This window comes from Poromitra crassiceps, assembly GCF_964638095.1.
Source record: "Poromitra crassiceps genome assembly, chromosome: 3".
NCBI lineage: Eukaryota > Metazoa > Chordata > Actinopteri > Beryciformes > Melamphaidae > Poromitra > Poromitra crassiceps.
Genome location: NC_139625.1, coordinates 66547638 through 66568470, shown reverse-complemented (window position 1 = coordinate 66568470; position 20833 = coordinate 66547638). Strand labels below are relative to the sequence as shown.

Below are 20833 nucleotides of genomic sequence, written 5' to 3'. Positions count from 1 at the left end.
GGTTTTGGATGTCTAATTGGTCTCTGGCTTTATTTGAATTATGAGTTTGAAGATCAAGATGCCTGCCTTTCATTTGACCGAGCACAAGTTGTTCCTTGCTTGACAGTGATGAGCTCTTTATCCCAAAACTGATCATCTGTTGATGAGACAAACCTTACGGATCTGACTACTGAGTTGAGTCTGAACATACGGTTGTGCCTCGGCAAATGAACATTTGTGACAGTTGCAATAGCTACGCTTTTGAATCAATGCTTGAACTGACAAGAACTTTGTCTGTGCAACCCAGGCATGCTCCCTCACAAAACTGAGGACAGGATAGGCTGAAGGTGTTCAATGGTATCTCACCACCCTACAGCAAGGTGAGTAGCAATCTCTCAACCCAAAAAGGACCATGGGCCATATTCATCATAATGCTAATTCTGTTTGGCCCTTACATGTTCTCATAACCCCTTGCTGTCTGTGATGTAACAACTTAACTTACCTACCTTTTTTGAGTTTTGACGCTGAAAATAAACTCTTATCTGAGACATGGTATCCTTTCCATAATGGGATCTGCTGTTTTCTTCTTGATCTTATTTTGGTTTCTGTTGACAGAGAAAGCGCATGGTTGTCCCAGCCGCCCTTAAGATTGTGCGTCTGAAGCCCACTCGCAAGGTGAGCCTATAGGAATTACAGCATGGAGGAAGCTTGGTCAAGTTTTGCTGTCAAACTAATGACTTGACTTGATGCTTGCCTTTCACTGCACGAGGATAAACATAACAACCTCGCAGTGTCAAGTTTATTTGTATCGCCCTAATTCTCAGAAGACTTCACAGAGAATATGTCTAGCTGACACAACAGTAACAATTAGAGTAGTAATAACAACATGATTGAACAATCATATGAACAAGGGGGATGGAGTGTGGGGGAGGAGAGAACAGGGGGAGGGGGTGGGGAGGGAACAGGGGGATGTGGGGGAGGGGAGAGCTGGGTGGGGGGAGCGAGGGAGTGGTGGAAAGTGGGGGAGGAGAGAGCAGGAAAAGGTAGGAGGTGGGGAGGGAACGGGGAATGTGGGGGAGGAGAGAGCAGAGTAAGGGAGGTGGGGAGGGAGCAGAGGAAGACAGAGCAGAATGGGTAGAATATACTGTGGCTGGGCGATAGTCACAAGGGACAGTGGGAACAGGGGAGTGTGGGGGAGGCAAATGTGGTGTTATAGCAAGTACATTTCCTGCCTAAAAGTTAAAATGTATCCATACTCTACAGATTACACACATCATAAATACCCCCCCATCCTTTTGTCTAAATGTTGACTTTGTCCATTTATCTCCTCAGTCCACAAAGTGGTGAGATGTGAGGGCATCAACATCTCTGGAAACTTCTACTGCAACAAACGTGAGTCTCTCGTCACATTTAAGCTCTGTTCCCCTGTGCCCTCACGTTCTGTTCACTGTGCCCTATGGCAGGTGTGCTTTGTGTCAGTGATGTTTATCCACAGTAAATCATTCGAGTTGAACGACCATGAGAATACTTTACATGCACTACCATCTGAGACATGAGCATCATATGTTGAAATAATGTTTTTGCCATGACCTGCTGTAGTGTTTAGTAGTAACATGCTTCAAATGGTCTTTGTATCATTTCAACAGTGAAGTACCTGGCTTTCCTGCGCAAGAGGATGAACACCAATCCGTCTCGTGGACCGTACCACTTCAGAGCTCCCAGCAGGATCTTCTGGAGGACCGTGAGAGGTGAGATTGTAGAATAATTTGGACTCACTAGAAATTGGATATTCTCCACTAACTTTCAGTTGTAGCTGAAAGATATCACTTCCCTGAAAGAAATTGGAGAGAGCAGGGAAAGGGAGGAGGGGATGTCGGGGAGCAGGGAAAGGGAGGAGGTGGGGAGCAGGGAATGTGGGGGAGGAGAGCAGGGAAAGGGAGCAGGTGCAGGGGGAAGAGCAGAACAGATAGAATATCCTGTGGCTAGGTGATGGTCATGAATAGTCACAGGGGACAGTAAAATTTAGCCATCAGGTTGGTATTTTACTTATCTGGCGAAAAGAGCCACTGAATAAGCAAGAAATTGACATTTATTACCCAGTGTAAAAATGCTTCACTTTTGCCACAACAGCAGTTGCCTGCCTTTCATTTGACCGAGCACAAGTTGTTCCTTGCTTGACAGTGATGAGCTCTTTATCCCGAAGCTGATCATCTATTGATGAGACAAACCTTACGGATCTGACTACCGAGTTGAGTCTGAACATACGGTTGTGCCTCGGCAAATTAACATTTGACAGTTGCAATAGCTACGCTTTTGAATCAATGCTTGAACTGACAAGAACTTTGTCTGTGCAACCCAGGCATGCTCCCTCACAAAACTGAGGACGGGATAGGTTGAAGGTGTTCAATGGTATCTCACCACCCTACGACAAGGTGAGTAGTAATCTCTCAACCCAAAAAGGACCAAGAAACATATTCATCGTAATGCTAATTCTGTTTGGCCCTTACATGTCCTCGTAACCCCTGTCTGTGATGTAACAACTTAACTTACCTACCTTTTTTGAGTTTTGACGCTGAAAATAAACTCTTATCTGAGACATGGTATCCTTTCCATAATGGGACCTGCTGTTTTCTTCTTGATCTTATTTTGGTTTCTGTTGACAGAGAAAGCGCATGGTTGTCCCAGCCGCCCTTAAGATTGTGCGTCTGAAGCCCACTCGCAAGGTGAGCCTATAGGAATTACAGCATGGAGGAAGCTTGGTTAAGTTTTACTGTCAAACTAATGACTTGACTTGATACTTGCCTTTCACTGCACGAGGATAAACGTAACGTCTGCAGTGTCAAAATGCTTCACTTTTGTCACAACAGTTCTTGCTTGACAGTGATGAGCTCTTTATCCCAAAGCTGATCATCTATTGATGAGACAAACCTTACGGATCTGACTACTGAGTTGAGTCAGGGACAAGTTGTGCCTTAAGATGAAGCTTTTAATTTAGTGAAGTCTCAAAATAATTTACTGTAAATGTTAAATATACTTGTGCAAAACTCAATCCATTTGTTTAAAATCAGTACAAACATAGTTGTGACATTATCATGTAAGCTTGTTGCTGCATTGTAATGGATGGAACATGTGCAGTATTGTTTTACTGAAACATTCTAATTTCCTTTCCCTCTCAGTTCGCCTTCCTTCCTTCACCTGGCACATGAGGTCAGCTGGAAGTATCAGGCTATCTCAGCCACCTTTTTGAGGAGGAAAAAAGAATGCAAAGCTCTGCTACACCAAGAAAGAGACCCAGATCAAGCTGGCAGGAAAGATGGTGGAGGGCAACATTGCAAAATAGAGATGTTCTCAAACAATAAAGAGTCCTTGTCTGAGCAGGTTTCTCCTGGCCAATAAAGATACAAAATAAATATTTATAGAACATGTATTGACTTTTTCATTTCTGATGGCTGCAGAATTGCGCTTGATTTGAGATTTGTAATTTGCATGCATTGTTTGGAGGTGGGAATTGAGTAACTCACTATTATAGCTTACTTGGACCTCGATAACTATCACAATACTGTGATAAGTGATACATTGCAAGAAATTTAATCTACGATGCATCACAATATGAGGAAAAATACCTGTAAAAAGGCAAAAGAATTATGTATTCACAGAATTGACTTGAAACTATCCATTGCAGTTCATACTGCGCATAGTGCCTCTAACACAGATGCCAACTTGTCCATGATTCATGCAAGTTAAAATGTTAAAGGAAGGGTACAAAATAATGCTTAAAAACTAATTTACACTTGTGGTCCTCTTGTGAAGATTATCGTACTGAACACGAAGTTGGCCGTTTCCTAAACTTAACCACAGACCTTATTTCAGGCATTCCCCATACAAAAATCCCATTGACGTTGAGACGAGGGAACCGCAAGTGCTAACATCTGTTTAAAGCAGATTTTAGGACTCATTCCTGTGGTACTCTATTGGGGAAATCCTCCATAGTATAATACCAGTTCCAGTATTTGTAACAAATGAGGAGTCAATACCAAAGTAAGAGTTAAACCAATTCATTAAAACTAAGGTAAAATAAGTAGACAACACAACACATTGATTTTTATAGTCTGGCAGGGGTGGGCAACATTTTCTTCCTGAGGGCCATACTGATTTACATCAAGTAAGCAAAGGGCCACACATTGGAGATGATACCTGCCAACACTGCTGATTTCTGCGGGAGTCTCCCTATTTTTAATCCTTTCTCCCCTTGTGATTGGTTATTTCTTGTTAATCTCCTAATATAATAGTGATACAAATCCAGTGGCTGTAGCAGATTAGATTTATTAACATAATTCTGCCTTTTATTGAGTTTTTGGGGTCTTCCTTTTTCTTTGAGTCCAGTCTAGAGCACACATGGGCAAAATGTGGCCCCAGGGCCGCAAGAAATGACTAGAACAGTCATGTCTTACACATGAGATTACTTTTAGCCTTTTAGTCATAGAGATTATTGAAAGATATAGCCTATTCCATATTCCAGACTGAAATCTTATAACAGAAGTAGAGTATTGGCCAGAATGACATGAACATTTGGACACTTGTTCAGACTAGGAGGCCAAATCTGATTTGTGAACTTTAGTGACCTATTAATGATTCTATCCAGATTGGTTTTATGAGTCTGGATGCTCCAAGTCTGATTTGTGTCACTTGTCCCAAACCACATATGGAGGTCTGGACACACAGATCCGACTTGAAAATCAGATTTGTGGCAGTGCGGACACACTCCCAAATCAGATTTTGGAAACCAATCAAGATAATGATGATTAATGACTTTATCAGCAAATCAGATTTGCCTGTAATGTGAACATGGCCGTATTCAGCGGGTATCTTGCGTGTTGCGTTCAGGTGCACTCCCCCCCCCCCCCCCCCCCCCCCCCCCAATTCCATCACGGGGCGCCCGGCGGGCCGTATTCTGAACCTATGATCTGAACACACGAAAAAAAACAATGGCGTAACTACACTACCCAGCATGCATCAGCACTTGATTATTTCCACATGATTGGCTGGTGTGGTCACGCCCCCTTGGAAGCCCCTCCCACTGTTCAGGATGGTGATGACGTTTCACTGCAGAGAGGGCAGAGCATGGGGCAGAGCCTTGTGAAGTGAAGAGCCCATAGTATTCACATCTACTGGCGCTTCCAGGACATTTTGATACCATGTCTGCTCACGGCAGCATCTGCTGCCGCTTGTTAGACCGACATAACGGCACCAGGGGGGCTTTGTCACATGTCGGTAAACTCTTCCTACAATGCGCAAATAGAAAAATGCTACGACGCTATTCCAGTGCTACGCACAAGGAAAATCAACTAGAACTTGGAGACTCGACTTCAGCCGCTCCCAACTTCGCCATACCCCTGAAAACCAGGTCGAAGCAGGTAATGATTAATTAATTCAAGAGAGTAAACGTAGCTTATATGCCTGGTAAAACTTTTCCAATTAGCCTATGTTTTAGCTGTCGGCGAGTATCTAAACTATTAAAGGTTACTGTAGTTATAATGCAATAAACCGTGACAGGTTTGCTGACGGCTTGTGGCTGTGGCCAGTTTGTCCTGACCAGGGCCAGTCTGGCTACCTCTGTTGAGGTGAGCTCAGGCTGTCAGGAGAAACCAGGGAGAAGGAAATTCAGATTTAAAAAAAATGCGTGTTTCACAAATCCGATCGTGGCAGTTCTTTGTATGTACATCAAACACATATTTGCTCATGTTTTTGTATCTGTTGGAGAACTATTTCCAACACATTTTCTGAGATTTATGGGGCTGGGGAACTGTCTGTCCGCGCTGACCAGACTGGCTGCAGAAACACAGTCCATAGGGGTTGAAAAAGCAGAGAACACAACATTTACACTCCATGCACTGCATGGGAAGGGTATCCCGCTAGTTATAATAAAGATGTGTTAAACAAAACATGATTAAGGGTGCTTCTTTCTCACTGGCGCCCAGGTACCGTTCCTGACATAGGCAGCGGAACGCATCTGAACTTGGGGGGGCCGGGGGGCGTGTCGCCCCCCCCCCCCCCCCCCCCCCCCACACACGTCTGTGAACCACCATCATTGATTATTATTATTATCATCATATAAAGATTTTGGTCGTTTGAAGCCAGATTCATATAGGAATATCTAATTTTAAATTAACATTAGGATTAGACGGTTGTGATGTCAGTATTCAGTCTTAACAATCATATTATAGACCCCTTATACAGCTGTCAACATTGGAGCTGCACGCGCATCGTGTAGGCAAAAAACCGTGAGCCCAGCATTGACAGACACAGAGAACTGTGTAAAAGCCCCGCTGTCAGGACTGCTCTGTGCCCATCTGCGACACACAGTTAGATTTTAGTTTTAAAATGCAGTTCTCGGCTTACTACCACAGCTTATCGCCTAGTGATAAGCAATGTTATGCATCTTTACTTTACTTTTACTTTATTGTATTTAGCAGACGCTTTTATCCAAAGCGACGTACAGAACATGATAAGAACATAGAATAAAAGAACATAGTCAATATAAAAGTGCATAACAGTATACAAAACACGGTGTGCAAACTGCATTAAAATTCAACTATCAAGCCGCACATTCAGCAACATCCAAACAATAACAATGTATAAAAGTCAGCATCAAGCCATTCATTCCACATCATACAGCAATAACATTCAACCAAAACTAATATAATTTCCATTCACATCCTTCTTAATCAATTTGATAGTGAACATAAAAGAGATGGGTCTTTAGTCTTTTTTTGAAGATGGGGAACGATTCTGCGGAACGGATGGAGTGGGGCAAATCGTTCCACCACCGAGGGACCACAGAGGAGAACAGACCGCTCCGTGACATGGGACTAGTTGGAGGGGGTAGTACCAGGAGTCTTTCATTAGCGGAGCGAAGTGAGCGGGATGGGGTGTAGAGATGGATGAGTGAGCTCAGGTAGGCAGGTGCTGTATTTGTTGCAATTTTGTAGACGAGTGACAAGGCTTTAAATTTGATGCGGGCAGCTACGGGGAGCCAGTGGAGGGAAATGAGCAGGGGTGTGATGTGTGCTCTTTTGGGTTGGTTGAAAACAGTTCGAGCTGCCGTATTTTGGATCAACTGAAGGGGTTTGAATGTACTTGCGGGGAGGCCAGCCAGAAGGGTGTTACAGTAGTCAATCCGAGAAAAAACCAGTGCCTGAACCAGAAGTTGACAGGTGTGAGTAGATAGATAAGGTCTAATTTTCCTGATATTGTAGAGGGTGAATCTGCATGATCGAGCGATTGAGGCGACATGAGTTTTATGGGAGAGTTGGTTATCGATTATGACACCTAGGTTTCTGGCAGAGTGTACAGGTACAAGTTGAGTTGGTCCGAGGTTGATGTTGAGTTGCTGATGTATGGAGTGATTGGCTGGGATGATGATGAGTTCTGTCTTAGCAAGGTTGAGTTGGAGATGGCGTTTACTCATCCAAGTGGAGATGTCAGCAAGGCAATCAGAGATACGTGATGAGGCTGTGGGGTCATTGGGTGGAAAGGATAGGAAGAGCTGGGTGTCGTCAGCATAGGAGTGGTAATGGAAACCATGGGAATGGATGATGGAGCTGAGGAAGATAGTGTAAACTGCAAACAGAGGAGGGCCGAGGACTGAGCCTTGAGGTACTCCTGTGTATAGGTCATGGAGTTTGGACATATCTCCCCTCCAGGAGACTCTAAAGGATCTCCCGGAGAGATATGACTCAAACCAGGAGAGAGCCGCTCCTGAGATGCCAAGCTCTGTCAGTGTGGAGATGAGGAGTTGGTGGTTGACCGTGTCAAATGCTGCCGACAGGTCAAGCAGCAGTAGTGCAGTAGTGCATCGAAATTAACGTTGGTTAACGGGATATGTCTTACAGACCCATACGCACTGGCGCTGTCAATTGGCCAAGCCTAGTGGCCAGCAATACATATCGTGCATTCCTTTATAACTGGGGATAGCGTAGATAATTATTCTGTAACTTGCAAAGATATATTGTTATGTTGATAATGCACACAACTCATTAATGACATTATGTAACGTTACTTGGTCGTTACCGAGCGATGTGGCTGAGCAGCCTACAGCTTCAGGCAGCTTACCTGATTATGAAATGAATACTACAAAGTCGGGCATTTTGAATGATGTCCTCGTTCCAATCAGTTCAACTCAATAATGACATTATTTAACGTTACTTGGTTGTTAACTAACCAAGCGATGTGGCTGTTAGTAGGCAGCCTACAGCTACAGCTTACCTGATATGAAATGAGCGAGCACTGCAAAGTCGGGCATTTTTAACGATTTCCTCTTTCGGCTTGCAACCAAAGACACCTACGGTTAGCATTAAAAGCAGTATGAGTTGACGGGATTCGGTAAAACTTTAGTCCTTGCTTTGTTGATAGTGTAACAGACTGTTCAGTGTTGTGTTGTGTTCTATTGCGTGTGTGCGAGGCTGTGTATGTTCCCTCGAGTTGCCTAGAACAGGATATGTGGGGAGAAGCTTGTTATAATGTTATAGCCTGGCTCTATCGTTTATTATTTTATTAACCAAGTGTGAATAGGCGGACCCGAATACTCTGCTACAATAGCTTTCCGATTCTGGCATCGCACTGCACAATACGAAGACATGTCTTGCTCGAATAGTTTCACAGCCACTGGAAAACTACTTGACAGGGCTGCGCGGAGTCTGTCTTTCTGCCTCCGTCTTGCACATCGACGCTGCGTGATGTCAGTGTGACGTAGTCGTATAAGGGGTCTATATTTGCTCCTTTTCTCACTCACTCCTATGTCACCACCTGCTCTCCCTGCAGGGTTTGAGATTAAACTTTGTTTTTATCACCAGCCAATATGGCTGCTAGATTTTAAAGTTACGAGCCAATTAATTTCAACTAGCCAAAATGTTTTTCTTGAAATAAACCAGAATATGAGTGCCACTGGGTTAATATATGCATATGTATCAGTACAAATAAGTTATAGCCTAATGAATCTATAAATTACAGCAGGGCTATTCAACTAAATTGTTCAGGGGGCCACATTGTCAGAAACCTAAGGGACCGGGGGCCGGACCGTTCCCCGAGCCAGTACACTTGACACAATGCGCCGCCACATTTTCACAGCCGCGCTGGAACTATTATTAAGTAGGGGGTGCTGTAAGGAATGGAATCTCGGCAGCGTCTAAGAAAATTTTATGTTTTTTGGACCTTTATCCATATTTAGAAGAATATTTAATTTTAAATTAACATTAGGATTATACTGTTGTGATGTCATTATTCAGTATCTTCTCCTTTTCTATTATTAGTATTAGTATTAGTATTAAATACTGAGTATCTCATGAAAAACTGTTAATATTGCATCTTTTGTGTTTAGCTCCGTCTCACAGCATTGTAACATTGTAGTGCAGCAAGAAAGGAAAACTACTGTAAACATTTGAACCATATTTCTTGTTTAGAACCTATAGCTAGCAACATCGCCATCTCCTGAAAAACATTAATATTGCACCTTTCTTGTGGCTACATCACAGCATCTACTGAAAAACATTTATAGTGGATCTGACTTGTTTAGTTCACTTTAGATTCAATCACATCTGAAAAACAACCAGTTGAGTGTAATAAGTAAATGAGGTTTAATTGTAATATATATATATATATATATATATATATGTTGTTGTTTTTTTTGGGGGTGGGGGGGGGACTCAAATGTACCCGGGCCCGTGTGGCCCGGGCGGTTCCGCGACCTATGGTTCCTGAGCACACTTGTCCCCGTTCCGCGCCCGGGCACGCAACAGTGAACCGTGACAGGATCCACTTGAAAAGGGGGTCTGGGGTTACCCCGCTAGCCGGGCGCTTCTCGCTCATACTGAGCATTAGCGCCCGGCGAACGTCAATGCATTTCCCATCAAACAATCGTGCCGCTCTCACGTCTAGGTATAAAAACCAACCCTTACCTGAGCCAAAAACGTGAAGTGAAGACGCTATCCGATGGCCAACATCCTCTTCTTTTAAATACATATAGGTGCCTCTTCCAAATTGTTGCATAAAATCCACCTTTCTGTCTTTGAAAAACCGAAAATGTAGGTGCAATACCATTCCGGAAGTGTGGGGGGCATTAGTGAGTATACACGTTGTCCGGGTTGCTCCAGATGAGTGATTTTCGGTTTTTCACGGGTCGGCCCGTGCATGTGCACCCCTTCCTATCTAGGATGCATCCCTAGTCATCTTGTTCTGGAACCGGCCCTGAGAGTGGATAAAAAAATGAAATGCCCGAGTGGAGCATATAACAATAATACTAATAATGGCAATAATAATGGGGGTGGCCACAGCTGTCTGTATGTTCTCTGAGGGGAGGCCCACCCTCCCACACTTTGAAAACCACTGTGTTAGAGCAACTAGCCAGAGCCCTAATTGTGTTAAAGCAACTAGCCAGAGCCATTGTGTTAGAGGCGAGCAACTAGCCAGAGCCATTGTGTTAGAGCAACTAGCCAGATCCATTGTTTTAGAGCAACTAGCCAGAGCCATTGTACAACAGTAAAGTAACTCTGCTGACTACAGTACATGTTAGACAGGAGCTAGCATACATACTGCCCAGCAAAATGTGGAAAATTTTCTGTGTAATTTACTTCATTAATGTTAGAAATTAGCCCAACTAGAGAATGTTTAAGGTTGGCTATTCTTTCTTAGGTTCACTTTCTCCAATATTATGAGCCTTCTTACAGTATAGACACCACAAACGTGATTGCTAACGTTACTAAATCAACACATTGGCAGATGGGTTAATCAGAGCCGTATAATAGAAGAGTTCCGACATCTCCATTCACTCCAATGGACCAGTTTTTTTACTCTCAAGAGTTCCAGGAAGTAAGGTCCTGGATTAAGCAGCACTGTCGAGTTGCAGCAAAATAGACAGTTTGTGTTGTACTCTGAAAGGGTTTTTTCCCCCTTGAATCAAATTGTACATTATCAGCTTGATTTTAGCATGCAAAAGTAGCGCAAGACCCATTCCTGGCTGTTCATTGGCTAATGAGTCTCGCATTTTGGTCCTCCGCTGATGCCACTCTCTCTCTAGAGGACACTAGGGTTAATGTGTGTCTATTGGAATGAAAACATTTGTAAACCCTTGACCTAAAACATGAAAGATTAATGGAGAGATGACTTGATTCTTTTCTTCAAGGGTCTTTCTCAGATGTTTTATTATGCCTCCGCCGGCGATAGCCAGGCCGGAGGCATTATGGATTTGGGTTGTCCATATGGACGTCCGTCCGTCCGTCCGATGTTCGTTAACCCGATAATTGAGGAACGCCTTGACTTGGACTCAAGGATGAACTGATTAGATTTTGGTGGTCAAAGGACAAAGGTTAAGGTCACTGTGACCTCACGAACGCAATTTTCAAGATTGTTAATGCGATATCTCAAGAACACCTTCACGGGATTTGCCTAATCCAATTTGCCTAATCCACATCCACTTGGACTCAAGGATGAACTGATTACATTTTGGTGATCAAAGGTCAAGGTCACTGTGACCTCATGAACACCATTTTCAAGCTCGGTAACGTCATATCTCAGTAACACCTTGACCAAATGTCTTCACATTTGACTCAAACGTCAAAGTCTGGACATACATGCATGTCGACTGCTCACTTGATGGTGGAGGCATATATCCACAGTGCGGTCATTCTAGTTAAAGGAAGATGACCCTTTAGGCTAGTTATATGTACTGACCAGTGGATTAAAACCATTGTCATCAGATAGTTACTAGGTCTGGGCACAGAGTTAACTTCATATAGCATTAAACAGGGCTTCAGTAACTGGAACCTGTGATTAACTAACTGCGTCTAACCTACTGGTGAGGGATGTCCTTGCTTTTGTACTTACAACCTTTGACATAACAGCAGTCTATTATTGACATCCAAAGTTCACAAGCCATTTACAACACATGCAACTCCCTCAGTATGGTTGACTGAAGCCCTTTGATGTGTCACAAGTCACTAGCGTAAAATGTGGCCATATTATCACATGTTGCATTTGGCATCACATGCTGCATTTGAGCCAGCCAGCAGCACGCAGCATCGCCAGGTCTTCTTACCCAGAAAAAGCAATTACAGGAAATGTCATTTACAGTCAAACTTTAGTTTGACACACCTTAGTTTTAACTGTGTTCAGTGGCACAGATTCAGCCTCAAATCTAGGTAACAATGGCTGTCATTGTATTGTGCTAAGTGGTTTGAAATGAATGTATTTCTATTACATAAATTAACAGAAGAACACTGCTGTTTATGGATGCCACAAACAATTGCAAAAGTCTACTTGTCAGTCTGAGGTTTTGGTGATGCTACTATCGTCTTACTACCATCTATTTCTATTCTGTGGACCAGTTCCTAGAATGGCTGTGCAAGCTTTTTTTTTTTACATGTTTCTTGTTGGCTTTTGTTACGCAGGAGCTGGCGCCCTCCTCTGGGAGTCGGAGGCAGAAGTTGAATAACGACAACCTCCCCTTTTCAGCGTTCTTGACGGACAGCTTTGGCCGGAGGCACAGCTACCTGCGCATCTCCCTGACTGAGAAATGTAACCTGCGATGTAAGTAGGCCTATTCCTGCCATGCCAAGACCCTTCAAGGTGCTCAAGGGCACTTCAGTAGGGGGGATGCTTGCTGACATGGGACTTGAACCTGTGTGTCATCTGATTGAAGACTTTCCATATATTACGGGACCCTATGTCACCCTAAAAGAGAGAGAACAGCAGCATAATAAGGAAACTGATATTTTGAATGACATGTTATTTATGACTCAATTTCCCCTTGGGGATCAATAAAACTTTTTGATTCTAATATTTATCACGGTACCATTTGAACCCCCTCCCCTGCTCTCTCAGGTCAGTACTGCATGCCAGAGGAGGGGGTGAAGCTCACGGCGCGGCCCCAGCTGCTGTCCACCTCGGAAGTGCTGACGCTGGCCCGCCTCTTCGTCCAGGAGGGAGTGGACAAGATACGCCTCACCGGAGGAGAGCCCCTCATCAGACCTGATGTGCTGGACATCATTGGTAAGGAGCCGGTAAAGATGGAGAGAATGGGGATGCTGAGGACGTGGAGGAAGTGCCTTGGCATCAATGTACAAACATGGCGGTTGCTTTGCTCTATTTCCCAAGATTATATTTTCATCTTTCTATCACAGAAGCAGAATGTCGAAAGCTGTTTTGACTCTGTTTCGAGTCGGTGTGACACTTGTGACCAACTTGTGTTGTGCCAAATACAAATAGTTTCCTACAGTTCACAGCATGACTAAGTAGATGTAGTGACAGACAGCCTTTTCAGAGGAATGTTTCAACGTTTGGGATCCAAAGCTACAGTATCTATGGTTCATCAGGTTCATTCCACCCATTGACTCGAGCTTTTGTAAGTGACACGAGGAGAGGTACAGCCTGTTATGTGTGGTATGTATGGGCAGGGAAATGGATTTGCTACACCACGGCTGTGTGTTAGGTCCTGTCATGTGTTATCTATTAGGGATGCACCGATCCACATTTTTTCACAGGTACCGATTCCGATACCTGAATTTGGATATCTGCCGATACCGATATTATGCCGATACCAATATTTTTCTTGAATATACAGTATAGGCAAAGATTTGGCCAATTAAAGATTTTTTTTTTAAATATACCTTGCAAAAAGCAGACAAAATTAAGAAAATATACAAGGCAAAGAAGGATACTATTATACATGGGCAAATTACGGCCAGCGCTGGAATTGCAAAACGTTATTATTATTATTTTATTCCGATCCAATCCGATTCGTGAATTAGTGCCAATATCGGCACCCGATACCGATATTGGATCGGATCGGCCCCATCCCTATTATCTATTATATCTTCATTTATGGCCTGGTCTGTAGATCAACCGTGCCAATCTGGGCCACAGAGGATCACAATCTGAGGAATGTGTCTATTGTATCTGTCATGGCTGAATGAACTAGTATGCGATGGTAATGATGTGGTCAAAAGATGGTCAATGTGTCCTGTCACCATCTACGGCAAGTCGTTTTAAAGCCACAATCAGTAACTTTTTCACCTTAACACATTGACTGCCAGCCGTTTTTTTTTTGCTGTAGGTAGCTTTTGCCAAGCCGTTTTTTTGAGGATTCTGGCTCATTTTACAAGAGCCGAGGATTCTTTTCTGCTTGGAGTTTGTCAACACAAAGTTCACAAAAGTACTAATAGAATGTGTGCTTTCTCTGTCTAAAAGAGTTAGTTTGTAGAGTTAGTAGTTATGTAGATATTAGCCGTTGAGTACAGCATGGTTTTAGCGTGTGAGACAGGAAGCTGAGATAATCGCAGTTTTGTGAAATTCAATCAAACACGCAGAACAGTCACTTTAACCATTTATTTTTGGCATCAGTGAGAGATCAGACATCCAAACAATATAGTTCCGAACGCCCTCTCCTTCAACTCCTCCCTCCGTGGGCGTGTCTAGTGGCTTTCAGCCTGCGTTTGTCACAAGTGAGTGCTCTGCTGCTGGGAGCCTGGCAGGGAGTTTGAGCAGCCTGCCTCCCTGGCAGCGAGTGTGGATACTGTAGGTCTCACTCGTCTCTTGGGTTTGAGAGCCCCGATGAAGCCCCGTGCGACTCTAGGCTTTATGCTGCCCACCATGGACAGTAGCCACACAGTCCATTTCAGGAAACCCCCACCGCAGCAGCGCGAAACCGTCCCCGCCTACAGTATGAGAATGAGGCTCGTTCGTTTCTGACTGTAAAATCGCCAAGCCATTTCCTTGATTTCCTTCCTTGGAGGAAGCAGCCGCGGGAGGCGGCTGCTTTTGGTTGACTTTATATCTGTCGGGAGAGGACCGTCGCCACCTAGCTGGTCGGTAAAATAGATTATACACATTCAATACTTCCAATATCTCCATAGGAGACGCGGGGGGCATTGATCCACGTAGCACCGTCAAAAAAATATATATATTTTTTTTGACGACTCAACTCGTCGGTGGCAGTGAACAGCTGGATTGTGTTTGACGACTCAACTCGTTGTTGGCAATTAACGTGTTAATATAACCGCTTTTTAGTCATTGAGGATGGTAGAGTGACTTGTAACAGGGAGAATGTCACCTCTATTGGTCACACACCGCCCTCCAAAGGCCTCTCCTGGGACTAAGCAGTTTCCTGCCTGCGTCCCGGAGGCAAGATGTGCGCATGCGCTCTACAGCGGGAGCCTTGTGTTCCCGGAAACAAGGAAGTAACTCGATTCGGATTTGCTACGAAAATGACGTTTCATGGAACTATGGATTATTACCGGTATGTCATCACGTGGTGAGTACCCGATGTCACAACATGTACATAGAGCTTTCTGGCGCTGTGTTTTGTTGACTTTGAACGGCGATATCGATATCGATACTATTGCACGCAGAGGGCACATTTCTCCAATAGCAAAACTTGGAAAAGTTACTGATTGTGGCTTTAACATTTAATAGCTAGATATGGATATGTATTGCAGAAATCCGTAATTCACTTCTTCAAAGTCAAAATGTCACTTTGCCATTCATGTGTATGGGGTTTCTCATTACAGATATCTACAATTCAGTTGCATATCTCCATTGTGAATTGCAGATGAACATATATGAGTGACTAGTTGTAATTCCAATTCAAGATATATTTAATTCCCATCAATTCAAGATATCTACATTGTCATTTTTAGTTATCATGAATTACGTTTTGACTAGTCACGTCAGAATGGGTATGACCAATATATGGTCGCAGCTATTGCGAATTCACACTTTTTTCTTCTAGTTTTTCTCCCATTTTCTCCTAAATTATTCTTGGCCAATTCCCCCTGCTGTCCCTCCCACCTTGCTCCACTCCCTCTGCCGATCTGGGGAGAGCCGTAGACTAGCACATGCTTCCTCCAATACATGTGCAGTTGCCAGGCTAGCATACAGTTCTTGGTTGTTGGGTCCACCTAGTTCATTGTCTCAGGGCTACCCGTAAGGGCGCTTGGGAGGTCACACCGCCGTCCCCGCTCACCGACTGAATGGTCTTGTCGGCAAACACCTCCTTGGAAATCGTCGCCTTCACCTTGGCGGCCGCCCCGCCATGAGTAGGCACCTCTATGAGAACCTTTCTAACACAAACTTCCTTCAATTAGAGTTTTGACTCGGCAAAATGCTGTTGCAGATATCTGTAATTATGTCAGACGCTACACAAAGTGGGACGTGGCAGCAGCTTACTATTCAAACTTACTATCACACTGTAACACTACATTTTGAGCTAACATTAGTGTGTCAGTGTTCTGAGACCATTCCAGACTTCTTCGTAGTTCCACAAGTGTCTGGAGACAATATTCAGTACGCTGTACATTTCTACTCTAGTGCAGTGGTTCTCAAATGAGGGTCCGGGGACCCCCAGGGGTCCGTGGCCCTTTGCCAGGGGGTCCACGAAAAGTTTTCAGGAAAATAAAAATAAACCCTTTTTTGTTGTTGCAAAAGCTTCATAGTTCAAGGAAAACATTTTATGCTTTAAATCTAAAATGATTCATGGATTACATTCTAATCTAACAAATCTTATCAATTTAAAAGTCAAGCACGTTACCGTGGAAACAATTAAGCTTAGCCCAAAATCACAAATCAGAATGAGGGGGTCCCCGGTATATTTTGTATCTTGTAAGGGGTCCTTGGCTGAAAAGCATTTGAGAACCTCTGCTCTAGTGAACAAAGCTCTCGTTCACCACAAATTCCTTGATGATAATGTATTTAGATTTCATGCAATTTTCTAACTATCTTATCCACAACAGCAACCACCATTTCTTCTACTAACACTGTTCAAATTCTTTGCTGGACCAATAAACAATGGGAAGCATTGCATTAGCACCGTCATGCAGAACAATTGGGACTAGTCATAATGTTCATTCTGCCTCGTCAAAACGGGACTAGTCATAATGTTCATTCTGCTTAGTCAAAACAGAAGTGTCCTTTTCATTGATATCACTGCTGATATCTAGTCAAAACTCTATTGAACCTTACCTGTATGCAGTAAATGAAGAAGGTAGAGCTGGTTTCTCCAACTATTCTCTCTCTCTCTCTCTCTCTCTCTCTCTCTCTCTCTCTCTCTCTCTCTCTCTCTCTCTCTCTCTCTCTCTCTCTCTCTCTCTCTCTCTCTCTCTCTCTCTCTCTCTCTCTCTGCATAGCGGAGCTGAGGAAGTTGGAGGGCCTCAAAAACATTGCGGTAACGACCAACGGCATGAACCTGGCCAGGCTGCTGCCCAAGCTGAAGGAAGCGGGCCTGGACCTGCTAAACATCAGCCTGGATTCACTGGTCCCCGGCAAGTTTGAGTTCATCGTGAGACGGAAAGGTACAGGAGAGTGACTGCTAACAGACAGAAAGGCTTTGACCTATAATGTCAGCAGCAAGGCATATAGGAGACATTGAAGGTAGAAATTTACATCAGATGTGATGCTACAAAGGAGAGGTAGAAGTACAAGAACAGAGAGTGTTTAGCGACACACAAGTTGAGCTCCCAGTGTTTCCCACAGGATTTAGTGATACTTCAGTGACTGGACCTCGGATCCTCTAGGGGGGTCCAGGGGCATGGTACCCTGAAATAAAATGTTGTACATTTTAAAGTTAAATGTTTCAATCTGGTGCACCTTGAGAGTCAAATGAACAAATTATACTATGGTGAGCCTGGGCCACCATAGTCTAGGTAATTAATGGGAAACACTGGCTCCTAATTCAATATAAGTCTTGTGAACAGTGAAAATTTGTGTGATACTTTTGCTAAAATATGTCATTTTCAGATGCAGCAATTGTCTTGTTAGTGTTGAATCTATTTAACACACCACCGATTGTAAATCCATGTGTCAAGTTAGATATTACTCTTGCTGCACTCTCATATCTCTAAACATTATACATTTATCACACTGCAAGGCAACTTGCTAGGCTAAAGTTAGACAGTGACACTGTTCAGTGAGGCATCGTTTGGGTGGGGCTGATCACTAGAGCGAAATATAGCGAGATGATCTAACATCGCTCAACCATTGCTGTCCTCTCTCCAACATCACCAACTCTTTGGACAGCCTAAATCCATACTCTAACTGCACATTGGGGAAAGTGGCAGCATGTGGCGTGGGTGGGGTGACAAAGGACCAGAGCTCTGGATGGTTGGCGTTTGCTAGTCAGAGACAGATGGACTGACTGAGATTAGCGTGCAAGAGAGCGATAGTGGTACTGGCACACAAAGGAAAGCCAAACCTGAGCCAATCCTCTTCCACAGTAACAGCTTTTCAGTGAAAGGTTGACATTGGGGGTCAGGCCAAGGAGAGATCATCAACAGACTAGCTTTTGTGTAAAAATTAATTATAATTGCACTGGACATGTTTAGGATTAACCCATTGATACCTGATGCAGCATTTGTGTGTGTATCCCTTTAAGACCGTGTGACGTGGTTCGCAGGCCTTAAAGGGATACACACACAAATGAGGTATATACACGCAAATGCTGCATCAGGTATCAATGGGTTAAGTAAGTAAAACGTGCCTTTTAGCCTTAACTCTAGTGTGTAGTGTGTTATGGATTTGAATTACAACACATGTGCAAATTGATATCTATTAGTGAAAAAGGAGCAACATAGGCCTAGGAACCTACCAGATTCTCCCTAGATTTGTGGATTTTGTGTGGATAAAAGCACAGCTAGAGAGTCTGACCTTTTAAGTTTGCTGGTAAATACCGGTAGCTGTTTGTATAATAGGGGTTTGTGGCAATTCATAGACTCAGTCCAAGGTGAAAATGTGGTGAACAGAGAAAGTGTATGTAAAAGCCTGTAAACGAGGAAGCAGTTCCAGGGACACTGAGGTCAGCTCTTATCTCAAGATAGGCTGTTGCTAGTTTTATGGCTCGGTACATTTTCACCAACCTTTCCAACAGTTGCACTCTTATCTTTACTAAGAGGTCTGTTACTGTATGTATCCACTATTTAAAAAAATACTCTACATAATTTGTTTACTTTATTATTTTATTGATCTTCACCCTTGGTTACCCTTACTTAACTCTTCCGTCTTTTTCCCAGGGTTCCACAAGGTCATGGAGGGCATTGATAAGGCCATTGAGATGGGCTACAACCCTGTCAAGGTAGCATTATACAAGCTTACTTCATGTTTTATTTAAATTCCACACATATTTGCCATTGCTAATAAACAAAAATGTATTATTTAGTTTTTACATTACCACCTTGTTTACTGGAACCTCAGACATCCAAACACATGAATCTGCATAATATCATAATGTGATAATGAGAAAGAAAAAAATGCAATATTGGGATTTATAACCCTGAGAAGGTGGATTTGAATCTAATTGTATTTTCTCCAGATGTCACAGTTAAGTATCTTTATAGCCATTCACCAAGGTTTGAAAGAGCAGAGCAGTCATTTACTGGATATAAACACTGTTTCTGAAGAGGTAACTAGCTGAAGCTGAAGTCTCTTTAGCTCTACATCATGCTGGGGCAGGCATTCATTCATTCATTAATTCATTTATTTATTTTATTTTTATTTATTCGTTTATTTGTCGAATAAAGCGCCGTCCTACGGGCAGGGGGCCCCGTCGGCTGACGGGGGCTGCTCGAAAATGTGACTTCACGGCGACGATACGTGCGTGACGTCAGCTGCAGGAGAGTTGTGATTGGCCGTTGCCCTGGCTCATCGTCGTAAAGTCGCCTTTCAAAGCATGATGTTAGATTATAACGAACTAGTTGTGTGGCTTATGCCTGGTTCAGACTACACGAATTCAGCCCGATATTAGACCGATTTGGTCGTGCGCGACAGATTTTCAGCGTCGGGCCCGAATATGACCGTCGGGGACGACGATCGGCCGTCTTCACCTCTTGTAGTGTGACATAATCAAAGACCAGCGTCGGGACCAGTCGGGACGTCTAGGACGCCTCACGACGCCCTGACGAAAAGACTGGCATGTCAGTCTTTTGGACATGGTTTCGCCTAGTGTGACACCCCGGAAGACAGGTATCAGGTCCTGGGGAGACTGCTCCCCGCTCGATACAGATTTCACCCGCTCGCACTCACCGCTCCGCTCCGCTCAAAAGAATAAAAGAGATAAAAAGGCCAGGGTGTTTTAATTTGCGTTTAAACGCCTGGGCAATGGGCATTGCTCACTACAAATAACATGAGCTCAGCAGAGTCGGCTGCATGTTCGTTTCTCTTCCTTCTCGTCTCGCAGCAGCTGGCAAGAAAATAGTGGGCGTGCACATGAAGTAAGTTGGAGGCTGGAGCGGACATCACTCGCTGACGACAGCAGACGACGTGATGACGGTGGCATACGATGCTCTGTCGGTGTTAAGCGAGAATACACTTGTAGTGTGGCCAGTGTCCCGACCAAGACATGTCACGAATTTATGGCAGTTTGATGGCCTCGTCTGACATGGTGACATCGTGAACGACAAAAAATATCGTGTAGTCTGATCCTGGCATAGCCTTCCCAAATGTTGAGGGTCGTTTTTTAGAATTTAATACATAGAATTGAGAATGTTACATTCAATTTCATTCAGACTGCCTGGAACACAATCTCCACCATTTTCTCACGGAGCTTCCACAGGAGGAGGGAGGGTGGGAGGAGGGAGGGCGTAGTGGCGTCCGAGCATGTAGGGCTCGCTGGCGCCACCAGACGGCGAGACGGCTCCAATTCGAGGCAGACGGACGACCATGTTTAGGCCTTAAGGGCCTTGCTCTGCTTGCCCCTCCCATTGGATTTGTAGTTTTATAAATCCAGATTCCCTTATTTGGGTGAATGAAACTGTTACATGTCAAATGTAAAAAACCTCTGATGCTTATATGAGTGTGAAAAAAACTTCTAGTAGTGATT

General features: G+C 43.7%; 1 protein-coding gene and 1 pseudogene across 3 annotated transcripts in view; both read left to right on the top strand.

Moving 5' to 3' along the window:
- Positions 1-1315: 1315 nt before the first annotated feature.
- LOC310774045 (large ribosomal subunit protein uL13-like) lies at positions 1316-3404 on the top strand (annotated as a pseudogene). The gene is made up of 5 exons (XR_014554031.1): positions 1316-1371; positions 1626-1727; positions 2339-2411; positions 2643-2702; positions 3156-3404. The product of XR_014554031.1 is annotated as a large ribosomal subunit protein uL13-like (transcript).
- A 1731-nt stretch (positions 3405-5135) lies between these two features.
- Positions 5136-20833, top strand: part of mocs1 (molybdenum cofactor synthesis 1) — a 29448-nt gene continuing 13750 nt past the window's right edge. For both annotated transcript variants that reach the window (XM_083634395.1, XM_083634396.1), the window contains exons 1-5: positions 5136-5393; positions 12420-12558; positions 12853-13020; positions 17151-17315; positions 19029-19090. In XM_083634395.1, coding sequence (XP_083490521.1) covers positions 5175-5393; positions 12420-12558; positions 12853-13020; positions 17151-17315; positions 19029-19090 — 753 coding nt within the window. In that variant the 5' untranslated portion in view covers positions 5136-5174. The remainder of the gene's footprint in view (positions 5394-12419; positions 12559-12852; positions 13021-17150; positions 17316-19028; positions 19091-20833) is intronic.